Below are 12,481 nucleotides of genomic sequence, written 5' to 3' on the forward strand. Positions count from 1 at the left end.
TACAAGACTGTAGAAGGATAAAACCACCACTCTACCTCTGAGGAATTGAAGCTGAGAAGCAAAGTTTTGCCGTTGGTGAGGAAAATCTCCAGGGCATCATCTCTCAGCTGGTTCCATCGTCTGTGAAGCTCCTTCACCTCGTCATAAATCCAGCCGATGGTGACAACATCAGTCTCACTTGGCATCTCCTACACAACCAAAATCATTGAAAACATGAGATCGGCATGTAGGAACATGGAAGCTAGCGGTGAAGAGAGCTGAACATTTATAACATAAAGTCACCAACAAAAGAGAGTACAGTTGAACCTCTATTATCCGGCCTCCCTTTATCCGGATCTCTCTATTATCCGGACGCAATCTCGCCGTGACTTTTTTAAAATAATTACGGGAAGACAGAGGGATTCCCAACTCCTTGAGAACTCCTACCCAAACACACATGAATTACATGTTACTTACAATATGATTAACATACATTGCATCAAATTTCCTTCCAAATTGCTTACCTTCAGACATTTCAACATCCCGAAACACCCCCAAATGTAACAATGAAAAGGTTGCAGTATACACATTACTACATGTGGTACTACAATGGGCTACATCAGTACATGTGTATGTATATGTACATATGTGTGGCGCTCCGTCGGAATGAGTCAAAAGTCGCAAAAAATGAAATCGTAGTTATGCCTATAAGTGAATTCTACAGACTCTAAGCTTTACACTGATATGTAATACAACTCATTTCGACATCCCTATAGATCATAAAAACGAATATTAACCACGTTTGTTATGTCAGTAGATTTTCTAAATAACGGAGAAAATCGCTCTCAAAGTTCAGGCTATGTTCATGCTCACAACCTGTTTCTTTCACGGGACGAAACAATACAACTGTCCTGCTTAGCGACGGCGTTTACGCTCCATCGCACGCACTACCGTATAAGGCGATAGCTTGGGTATGTAAGATAATCAACCAATCGCAGGACAGGTCTATCATTAACGATTCTGACCAATACGGCAGCCCGAATGTAAACTTCTGCGCGTTTGTGTCCGTGCCGCCGCCGCCGCATGAATGAGTCGGTACGCGTTGTGTGTCGGCTGCGTTGTGGTTTGCCGCAATTTTTAACTCACAAACAATAGGAAACAGTAGAAAGAAAAGAAGGCACGCAATGCGTCTTACGAGAAGCGTCTTTTAGCGAGGGCGTTGATCGCTTCCATTCTCCTCCCATGTTGTTGTCAATGGAAACTAAAGAGGATGCGTTTAGCAAGTACCAATACCTAAATAGAACCTGAGAACCTATTGTAGGTGGGCAGGCAATGCGTCTTACGAGAAGCGTCTTTTAGCGAGGGCGTTCATCGCTTCCATTCTCCTCCCATGTTGTTGTCAATGGAAACTAAACAGGATGCGTTTAGCAAGTACCAATACCTATTAAATAGAACCTGAGAACCTATTCTAGGCGGGGGTTCAAAAGACAGCATCGGTAGAAGAAGTCAATGAAGTTGATTAACGATAGTCGTCTTTTGAGATCGTGTTCTTTGCGTGTACTTAAAACCCTCAAATTACGCACATGGTCGTAATGTTGCAGAGCATCAAAAACTGCTTTCGCGTCTTTTCTGCTGCAGCTGTATACAGCCGTAACATTATGAATTCCCGCCATATTAAAGGCACATTTCCTTTATAGGCGTTGCGTGCACAGTAATTATCGCTTATCACGCTTGCCAATGCTGCACATATTATACGTATCAGAAGCAAAGGTTGATGTAGGCTTGACAGCTTCACGTTGGGTTTACAATGATTCTCAGTCACTTTTCTAATAGCATAGCATATAAAAAACAATTAACTTGTAGCTTAAGCGGAATTATTTTTTTTTACATCACATGTGCAGTTACAATCTTTCTGCGTTTGAGAAGTGGATCATAAATAATAATACTGAAAAATATTCGGAATTAATACTTAGGCCTTCTTCACTTCGTTTTGTATTCACAAACCTTATCAGAAAAAAAAAATGATTTCTTGATTACTTTCGGGTAAAGGAACTACCGGAAAGGAACCGCATTTAATTTTCTTGTTAACGAACCTAAGCTAATAGCAAACCATATTTCATTGTGTAATTAACGAACCTTCAGAATAATCAATTGTATTACCCCCCTCCCCCAAGGAAAAAAAAAGCATTTCAGTGTCATGCGTTGTCAATAGCGATAAAAGGCCCGTTTTTATTTCGTAGTGTGTCTCAGTACTCCTGTGCTTATTTCTAAGGATGTGCCTCTCTTAATGATTGCGATTGATGTTCAACTATTTCTTTCACGCGAGCTTGAACAGGAAGAAGCTAAAATTCAGGCAAGGAGACGAGTTTTCTTCCATGAGATGCAATCATTAAGACACATCTATTCACGAAAGTTGTGTGATTGCTTTATGTGCTAAAGAATTGTGTCCATTACATGAATCAGGCACTATACAAAACGGTTGAAATCTACTGAAAGTCGAACTTCGTTTTGTTTTTTGTTTTTTGTTCAATTTCATTTCAATTTTAAGCGGGGATAGACTAGAAATTAGTTTGTCTATACTGGCAGGAGACATTACAGTTTTCCAGTACTTGCTCCGCATTTAAACAGTCGCCATATTTTCGTGGTCAGAATCAGATAATGGACACGTGATATATTATAAAAATGAAAATAGAAAAAAACGAACACGCCATATGTACAAACATTATGAACTTCAATGAATTAAACTTACCTGTGATATTCTGCATAAAAAACAAGCACGCCGATTAAATGATTTAATATAATTAATAGAGCACACAGCGATATCATGCATGGCAGATCAAATCAAGTTCAATTGGTGAGAAAGCTAAATGAAGTTAAAAAGTTGACTTCTTTTCGTTTCTCTTTCAATTCATGAAAACAGAATTACATTGTATATCTATTGAAGAGGGTTGTCTCTGTTGCGAACGATCGCCATATATAGCACTGTTAGTCTCCTGCGCAAATACGAATCCCTAAATACTTTAATTTTTGCTTGATAATGTAATAACCCTGCTCATAATTTCATAAAGGACTCGCAAATTCAAAGTTTCAAACCGTATACTAAAACATTATATTGTATACGGTGTATTTCAAAAAACATTTTGAATGCGTTGCGTGTTAGCATGTTAATAGCACCAATCTGCCTTTTATTTTCCGTATACGTAAAGCGCACAGAAACGTAACCAAATGTTACAAAATACAGTGAAATGCATTGTACGGCGTGGTACTATCATTAGAAGTATATCCCATTCCTTTTTACTTTTATTTGCTTGAACCAAACCATGTGTCATTTTCGTAGCGACATCACTAGGAATTAGAATGTATGAAGATAATCGTTACTCATTTTTTTTTTGCGCTACTATTATAGCATTTACATTTTCCAACTTTTATTGACATGCAGTACTATGTTACTGTATTGTTACGATTACGAATGTTGGTTATGAATTCAAAAGACTGGTTTATTAATCGAACTACAAAGGTAATAGCTGTTTTGAAAGTAGTTCGATACAAGTTCAAAACGCGATCGAAGTCATTGTCATAGGGGGAACTGATAGCTCTAGAAAACTTGTTTAGGCTAGTAAAGATTGCCGTATAGGCAATCTTTGTAGAAAGTTTTGACTTAGGCCGTCTATTGAGTATTTTGAGAAATTTAATAAAGAATTATTTGTTTTGATTATGTCAAGAATTAGTTTGAACTATGAGAATAAAAAGGCGCGGTTACCCAAACAATGTCGTAGTTTGATTAGACAGTCATGATGGGTAAAGTGAATTCATGACTTGACTAATCCTTACTGAATTGATGATCACTTCTGTAAACCATCAGTTATGTCTTGTAATCGTAGTCAAAATTCTTTTGAGCGATGAGACGAAAACCAACAAACAAAATGCGGTGTATCATCGCTCGAGATTCCAACATTTGGCGTCACCCGACCAACAATAAGTGACAAATCAAATGGAATATTATGTTGTGGGATAGCAGACTGTGTTACGATTTTTAAATGTTTCGAGCAATTGTTTAAAAAAAAGAGAGAAAATGAGGCAAAGTTCAAGAAATTAGAAAAAAGCATGTAAATGCAGGCGATCATGTTTGATAATCAAAGTAAGAGATTACAATCGGCCGTGCGGATGTATATGATTGCCTTATTTACATGTCTGATTTCTGTAAACTATGTGATATTTAAATTTAAGTTCCCTTCCCTCCTTGATAGAAGTTTTGTTGGGTTTTCGCTATAGGCATTTATTAGGAAACGCTGTAAAAACGACAACAAATGCCTATAACTATATACTATACATCAAGAGATGACCTATACATACATGAAGCACAACAAAATCTCTACGTTCTGATATAAATCAACTGCTTGTTTGTTTGATTGTTTGTTTTGAATTACCATGGTCTTTGTCGGGGGAAAGATGAAGAAAAGTAGTAGAGTGTATCACTCTCAAATCCGGATGATTGCGATAAGTGTGTATCCCCGCCCTTTCTATACAGGTAAACGATTTAAGCTTGGTATGCTATTATAAAAGCCTGCATGTGTCACGCGGAAGAACTGATTCCGTGATCACTTTTAGCCTTTCATAAAATTCACGTTTTAAGATGGTAACGATAGCTTGTAGGAGATAGAGTAAGTTAGCGTCACTGACTGTGGTTCTGAACACAAAAGGAGACTGAAAAATTCCTTTACAAATTAGCAGACATAATGCCGATCCTCCAACACTGTTGCTTCATTCCGTCATTGATTCTGCTATCAATGGCGAAGAAAGAATACTGGTTGCGTGATTATCCACCCCTTGATAGCAGGAAGTTTACCTTTCATTGTTTAAGGCTTCGTTGATGCGGGGTTTACTCGGATACAAGGCGTGAACATTGCCGTCCGAGTTCTTTCATTCGAAATTCCTCAGAATACGCAATTCAATGGGCAATTAGTGCTGCTACTTGGCAAAGCTGTTAGCCAACCCAATTCTTTGCAGACTTGACCTCTCACATGTCAGCTACACGCAATACACGGCAAACAGCTATCATTACAAACATTCTGATTAAAAAACAAAACAAAATGAAGAAGCACACTTTTGAGTAGCGACACAGCTTTCTGTCCCTTTCTCAAATAGGTCCTACTTCTAAAAAAATACACAGATGACTAGAGTCAGAATATCCTCCAAAGGGAACACGAGCTATCTGGGCATTAATAATGTTTGTCTTCCGATTTCTCTCCATGCCGTCACGGCCCAAACCATCATAAGTAATAAGGCAATAAGTTTCATTAACCAGGGAAATAATAGTACGCATTACATACATTTGGCGAATTATCACACAAATTGTCGATTTTATAAAAACGAGAATAATTGACAACTTAGGCCCTACTATATCTCCAGAGATGAACTTTAAACAGCAAGTCACATACCAGGGAACGAAAGTTATGATTATTTGAACAAATTCATTAATGAGGCCAATTAATAACCGTTGTAAAAGTACACACACGCATAAAAAAGGTTTCGAGTTCGATATGTGATCATTGTATTAGCTCATAGATAAAGTATCATAAATTTTGCGTGATCGTTCGTTGGAATTATTTTTTTCAGTGCGATTTGTGCATCATGTCAATCACCACTCATTGAAATGGAGTGCATGTATCAAACGAAACTCGCTGGTCATGCAATCAATAGCCTTGGTCAGCTCACTATTATTGCGTAATTCTATAGCCCTCGCCGCTTGGCCGCCGACGCCGCCGCGCGCACCATGCTTTGTTTTGTCTTCAAAGGGGTCAAGAGCAATGCCTCATTAGCATACACCCTAGCAACGGAGGCGGAGTCTCGATCTGGCAAGAACAATAGGTGCGAAACGCAACGCAAAGGCGAGCGTTCGAAAAAAATGTAACCGAAAAAAATTGTCTCAGAAAAACGGTGATTTGGGACACTTGTACTCATTTTCACACGCTGAAATTTTCTGTACAAACAGATAAAACATAAAGGAATCAAAATCCGTCATAAAAAAATTTCGACCCGAGTAGTGCTTCCTCTTCATTTGCAGCTCATTACGGGAAAACTCTCCGTGCGACTTATGACTCATTTTGTCGGAGCGCCACACATATATAAAGCATTGAGTCTCCCGTATCCGGCCAAATCCCTTATCCGGATGAGCCCCGGTCCCGACTTGTCCGGATACGAGAGGTTCAACTGTAGTTAGATCAAGAGTAATACTAAAGTAGTGTAACAAACAGGAGTGCGACCATATTTTTGTTTAAACTCTGGAATAAATTTACGATGGAGTTTTCCTACTACTTCCGGGGGGGAAGGTAGTCATTTTAAAAATTTTGACGAGATGGATATGGTCAGAATATTGAAAATCATCATGTGAACAAATACATGTATCTGTGTCCTTACCACACTGCATGTTTACATAAGATTTGCCTTAATTATGTTATTTTGGTATGGGGGCAATTTTCACCCTAAAAGTAAAGTGGTACAAGGTTACATTTTCTACAGGTTGCCCAATGAGGCTACAAACATCTTGCAGTAACTAATGCTGCAAAAGGTAATACCAGCACTAAATTTGATTGAAGTGATACTGAAGTGAAAAAGAAATATAAGGCTGATCTCAACTTACCTTGGCATTACGAGAACTTGCAGAGCTTCTTACTGGCTTCTCACCCACAAAGAACATGCTATACTTTCCAAGCAATAGCTCTCCAATAGTCTCTTTAGCTGGCGTGACATACTTGCAGTTGGTTGAATGTCTGCATGATGTCAAGGAAGATGATTTGCATAGATTAAAATTCCCACCTTTCACCTTTGACACTCAACTGAAAAAGGTGAAGCACTCACTTTCTACAAACACAAGACTTGTTGGCATAGTATACTTCTTATTCAACCTCTGCACCACTTCACACTTTCCAACTTCTTTAAAAAAAAATAATGCAGTGCACCCTCATTATAACGAACATGGTTATAACGAATTACGGTTATAACAAGACAAAAATTTAGGCTGCAAAAATATCCATTCTATGTGTTTTATTATTTATTTGTTTGGTTTTAACAAAATTTTGATAAAATGAAAGAAAATTGCCAGTCTCAAGGACTTTGTTATAACAGGAGTCCACTGTATCACAGGAATCCTCCTAATCGTATGAATCTGTTTTTATCTACAATCTAAAAGGAATGAACATCCTTATAAATCAAATGAGTTAAGCCCTTCTGCTGCTCAAATGGCAGTAGGTCCAGGAAAATAGAAACAGGTGTCTCACCTGATCTCCTCATTCTTCTGGAGTCTCTTCTTGAGCTCAGAGGAGCTCTGAGACTGAGAGTTGTTGCCAAGGAGGTAGCCCAGGGGTCTGGCGCAGGGCTTGGCATGACGAGACTTCTCCTTTGGGAGGAAGAACTTTTCTGGGATGAGGAGATGGCATCGCTTGAGTCTCTTTCTCACCCTCCCTGGTCCCTCGGTGGAGTCTAGCTTCCAGCTGGTGGGGTAGGTCTCTGGGTCCAGCCAAACAGCCCTGGGTGTGGAAGGATCACAAGAAATTTGTGTTTGTTTGCCTGGTTTCTTTGTGTTTTGGTTGCCCTTTGCAGAACATATTACCATCTAATTGCTCTTAGTAAGTTGCAATGGTATCTAGTACACAGTTTATGTGTCTGAATTAACACCATATGTACAGTATGGTCGCTATGTTTTGAATGACAGAATAAAAACCATGAGCAAGAGAGCTGGAAATTCAAACTCTGGGGGAGTTATACTTGCTTTTAGACTAGTTTCTCTGAAGCTTGTAGAGCAAGATCAGAAACCATTTTTAAGCAGCTGTAGACGTTATCTATAATTCTACCTATGTGGCTGCCTGTGGAACACGACTTGCCTTTCGTGAGTGAGCTGCTCTATGAGGTCTTGCCAGGCTGTGCGGACGTCCAGCGCCGAAGACATGCAATGCTTGATGTGCTTCAGGAATTCCCTCCTCACATTATTCTGGTAGCTGGCCACCATCTGTGACAAAGCATGTTGAACTTATGCTGAAATTACTAACCACAAAATTTACTTTACAGGGACTGAAATGTTATGTTACAATGCCACTAATAAACACCTTAAGAAAGTTCCTGATACAAACTTGAATGGATGGACTCTCTCTGTTAGTCCCAATCTATGGAGCCAACTCTCAGGAAAACTTGTTTGCATTCTGCGGTCAGTTAATATGGACTAGATACACATATGACCACATAATATTGTAAAGAGCCCTTTCAAAAGTTTATTTGATATTCTTGTGAACATTTTATGGACTGTTGAAGATACATCCTGCAGATATGAAAGATATTGAAAGAAAATTAATAACCTTGAAAAAACATGTGTTCCTTTTTTTTTTCTTGAGGAGTGTACATTGTATAAACATAATATGTGACCCTGCACCACAAAACTAACAAAAAGTCACCAGACATGGATTTTTAGTTAAGGACAGATTCTGATAGAGCAGACTCTGAGCTTTAAAATGATGTATAGCTCAATTGGAATGGACTCTCCTAACCTAATTGAATACTGGAAAGAAAGCACACACTCTGGAAAAGTGTGAACCTAGAAAAGAGGCTTTGAAGTACAGTGTCTATTCAAGGGCTTAATCTTCACCAGACCGTGCTGGCTGTGCGATGAATGGGGCAAAAAACAGGGTGCAAACCCCCGGAGCAATAACAATGAAGAGATTATCAGATTAAGCTGAAATTATTCTGTTCATGATTAATGGCAACTTTCAAAGTAGTAGCATTATCCTGTCAAAAGTTACTAGACTTGAAAGTGAAGAGTGTGAAATGGGTTTAGAATGGAAAGAGACCTCTGAGTTTAAGACATACCTGATCTCACTACTCTACAAAAAGTAGAAAAACTGCTAAAAATGCACTTTCCCATTCATTTTATGATAATGTAGAAGAAGGGTAGCTCTTCCAGAAAATATGAAAAACCCAATATTGACTTGGTTGTCCCTTTTCAGCTTTTTTGAGTCCCCACATAAAATCAAGGGGTGCGACTTTTTGTTCGTTTTGTGGTGCACGGTCACATATTGACTCAAATTGAGCAGGGTTGTAAAGAGGATATTTTTCACGCAACAGTGAAATTAATGATATTCCCCATTAAAACCACATGCCGTGCTGTAGGAACAACATCCCTCATATCCTGTGCTATTAAATAAGTCTCTTGACACTTGGTAAATTTTATTAAATGAAAAAAAATCCACAGATTAATCATTTCCTGTGTTACACATTCCAGCTACGAAAAGGTTCTAATTAGAGTATTATGTAGATTGTATATGTATGTACTGTATCAGCTGACTGACCAGTCCTCAACATTAAAATTGATTTTCAAAATCATTTAGAAATGAATGAAACAGAACATCCTCATTACTTCATGTATTCTTTCCATTCTGTTTCATGCTTTTGCATGTTTTTCTTTTCTTTTCTTTCTTGTCTTGTCTTTTCTTTTTTTGGAATTATATTGCAATATGTCAATATTCGCTTTTAAGGCAGACCATGGCAGCGAGATGTGGATGTGACCTTTGTGGGGCCTAACCCTTGACCCCTCACCTGAGTGACCTCCTTGGCCCAGTTGCCAATGTCCTGGGCAATCTCGTCCATCCTCTGGTTGAGGCGGGCTGCCTTGTCCCACTGCTGTTTGTGCCATGAGGACCTGGCCACTGCAAGATTGTTCTGGGACAAGACCAGGTCCTAGACAGGGATGACAAATGAAACAGAAAACATAAACTTCTTAATAGTCACTGATATCTGTTTGTAGTTTTTGGTTCACACTGACTCAATTATGTTTTTAATTTTGGGGGGCAAATGGTTTGGAGATATACATTGCAAGAAAAGTACTCCAAAGTCTTTGTCTGCTGTCACAAATAAATCAAGAATTCAAAAGTCAATGTAGAGAGGTACTCATTTTTTAGACTAAATATGATGTTGAATTAACAGGTACTGTCCCACATGCCCACAGTCATATTTCTATTTCTTGGCTAAGTCCTCTCACAGTCAAATGGTTCCAGCTTTGAATTGTCACTATTCCTGATGCTGCTCTGGCCACAGGTGAATAAGGCTGCCTGACAAGAAGTGCTTATACAATAATGATAGTGAGATAATCCACTTATTCTCTCTGCTGCTGAAATGACAGCCTTCACATGCATTAAGTTGCTTGGTCAACTTCTCTTTCACACTACAAAAACAAGGTTCTGCGGCAACAACAACAACAATTTACCACCAATCAATGACAAACAACAAACAACCACGCCACAATCACAACCACAGCAACGAAAACAAAAACAACATGATGATGATGATGATGATGATGTTGCTAACCTCCTCCAGAATCTGGGCAGCCTGTGGGTCACCCTGGTTGATGTTGAAGGACTGAAAGCCGCAGTCCTTCAGGAGGTCTATGATGATCATGCCAAAGAGGCGATCTGTGTCGGACATCTCGCCCCGATGGTTGTGCAGCAGGTCATACAGGTACAGCTCCAGCTTGGTGGCATACTGTTGAAAGAAGGCAAAAATCACGAAAGTAATACAGTGACCATAAGCAATGCATGGGACTATAACAGTAAAGACTGTAATCTACGCTACGTCTGTTCTGCCAAATGTACAACAGCACAAGCCAATCTATAAAATTATTGAGTTACATTTATAGGGATTACTGTTTTCTTTTTCTTTAATTCAAAAGATGGAGATACCATGTTACCTATTCTCCCAAGACAAACTAGGCAATCTCTCTAAATGAACATCACATTCATCTGTAAGACCATTCCCTCTTAACATTCATTCCAAAGATTTCCTCTTGACATACACTCTGAGGAGCCAGGCCAGATCCGCCCAGCATGTTGTCATGGTAACCCATCCACCACTAATCCCAATACATCTTCCTCCATTCCCCTCCAGCCTACCTGCATGCTTGTCTGGAGCACACACTGGAGGATCTGTCTGGCCTTCTCAAAGTGGGCCACCTGCAGGGTGAAGATACGGAGGGGGAGGCTCTGGGAGGGGGACATCATGTGGACCAGGAGGCGGGCTAGCTGGAGCTGCAGCGTCTGGCGGGAGGCCCAGACGATGCTGTCAAACTGCTTGCGACGGATGTTCATGCGCTTCTCCTGGAGTTTTGCAGACAACACACATTATGAATGTATAGTGTGCCTCATTGTATGACGACTATCTTTATATCACTATTATATACCACAGGCCCTTGCAACACGTAATTGCAATCACATCAGAATAATATCTACATAAGCGCAGAATCTCTACAACACAGATGAACACAAACTGAAATATATGTGTCTCCAATCATCCAATCAAACACAGCCCACAGAACCTTATTTCACTAACCTTCTTGATTTAGCTACATCCAAAGCACTGCTGGTACCTCGTATTTTAGTAAGTCATTTGAGATGGTGCTTGGATAAGAAATAGTGAACATGGAAGTGACCAGCCGTCCACCATGTTACATTATATCAATACTAACTGCTTTTACTCCAACTTCAAACTGACTAACACCTCCACAAAACAGATACATAAATAAGTATACAGAACTATAGATAATGATCGCTACAATCATCGTCAGCGATGTCATCATTATCATTTATGTTATCATCATCATAGTCCACCATTGTAATAAAAATTTCCAGCGAATAGATCCCCTGAAAAGAAAATCACTCACCATTGTAGCACTCAGGGCATCATTGAGGAGATGAAAAAGATCCTTAGCGAGGAGTATTGTGATGTCATTAAAGGGTGAGAAAATGGGCTGGGGTCCATCTTGGGTCAGGTCTGAAAAAGGCCACAGATTTTTGTTAGTTTGTTTTTAATTGTCTTTACTCTCTAAGTCATGAATGATGGCCAGCTTCAAATGGTCTGCTAAGGATAATATTATAAATCATGGTCTTATAAGAGCATTAAACTCTGTTTCTTTTAAATTCTTGGTTGTTATCTATGAATCACTAGAGACCAGCCTTCAACATGGATCAGCTAATTTGAAAAGACACCAAATGACAACATTACTAAACATCTTCATTAGTATACCAGGAACTTTTAACCCGTTGAGGACGAGTCCCAAGTATACTCGGGCAGGTGTCTATGGGAAATGCGTGTTGTAGCAAAATCAAACCGTCCTCAACGGGTTAACAATGTTCCTGACTGCCACATAACAACCTGACACATAAAAAGCACACATCAAATCTTAAAAAGACTGCAGGTGACTACAGATTTTGATGACTTCATTGAATCAGATGAAAACTACAATTTTTTTTTGTTGATTTTTTTTTTTGAGGGAGCGGGGGTACAGAATGTTTATTATAAAGGAGGGAAAACAATGATATATATTGTGATATAAGACTCAGATGAAGGCCGACACTCTAACATACCACCTTTTAGCATGACACTGATAATACTTATTTCCCACTGCTCCAGCTCAACTCACTATGACTGGGTATGGGACAAAAGTGAAGCTTCATCCACAATGGGC

The 12,481-nt window shown here is 39.2% G+C and overlaps 1 protein-coding gene across 1 annotated transcript in view; it reads right to left on the bottom strand.

Moving 5' to 3' along the window:
• LOC140244927 (lysosomal-trafficking regulator-like) overlaps window positions 1–12,481 on the bottom strand; it is a 100,078-nt gene that overhangs the window by 12,974 nt on the left and 74,623 nt on the right. Inside the window, exons 29-36 of the mRNA XM_072324571.1 lie at window positions 11,678–11,787; window positions 10,911–11,114; window positions 10,330–10,503; window positions 9,562–9,702; window positions 7,860–7,984; window positions 7,257–7,505; window positions 6,620–6,749; window positions 36–188 (exon numbers count right to left, since the gene is read on the bottom strand). Of these exons, the coding sequence (XP_072180672.1) occupies window positions 36–188; window positions 6,620–6,749; window positions 7,257–7,505; window positions 7,860–7,984; window positions 9,562–9,702; window positions 10,330–10,503; window positions 10,911–11,114; window positions 11,678–11,787 (1,286 nt within the window). The remainder of the gene's footprint in view (window positions 1–35; window positions 189–6,619; window positions 6,750–7,256; window positions 7,506–7,859; window positions 7,985–9,561; window positions 9,703–10,329; window positions 10,504–10,910; window positions 11,115–11,677; window positions 11,788–12,481) is intronic.

This window comes from Diadema setosum, chromosome 1 (genome assembly GCF_964275005.1).
Source record: "Diadema setosum chromosome 1, eeDiaSeto1, whole genome shotgun sequence".
Classification (NCBI taxonomy): Eukaryota; Metazoa; Echinodermata; class Echinoidea; order Diadematoida; family Diadematidae; genus Diadema; species Diadema setosum.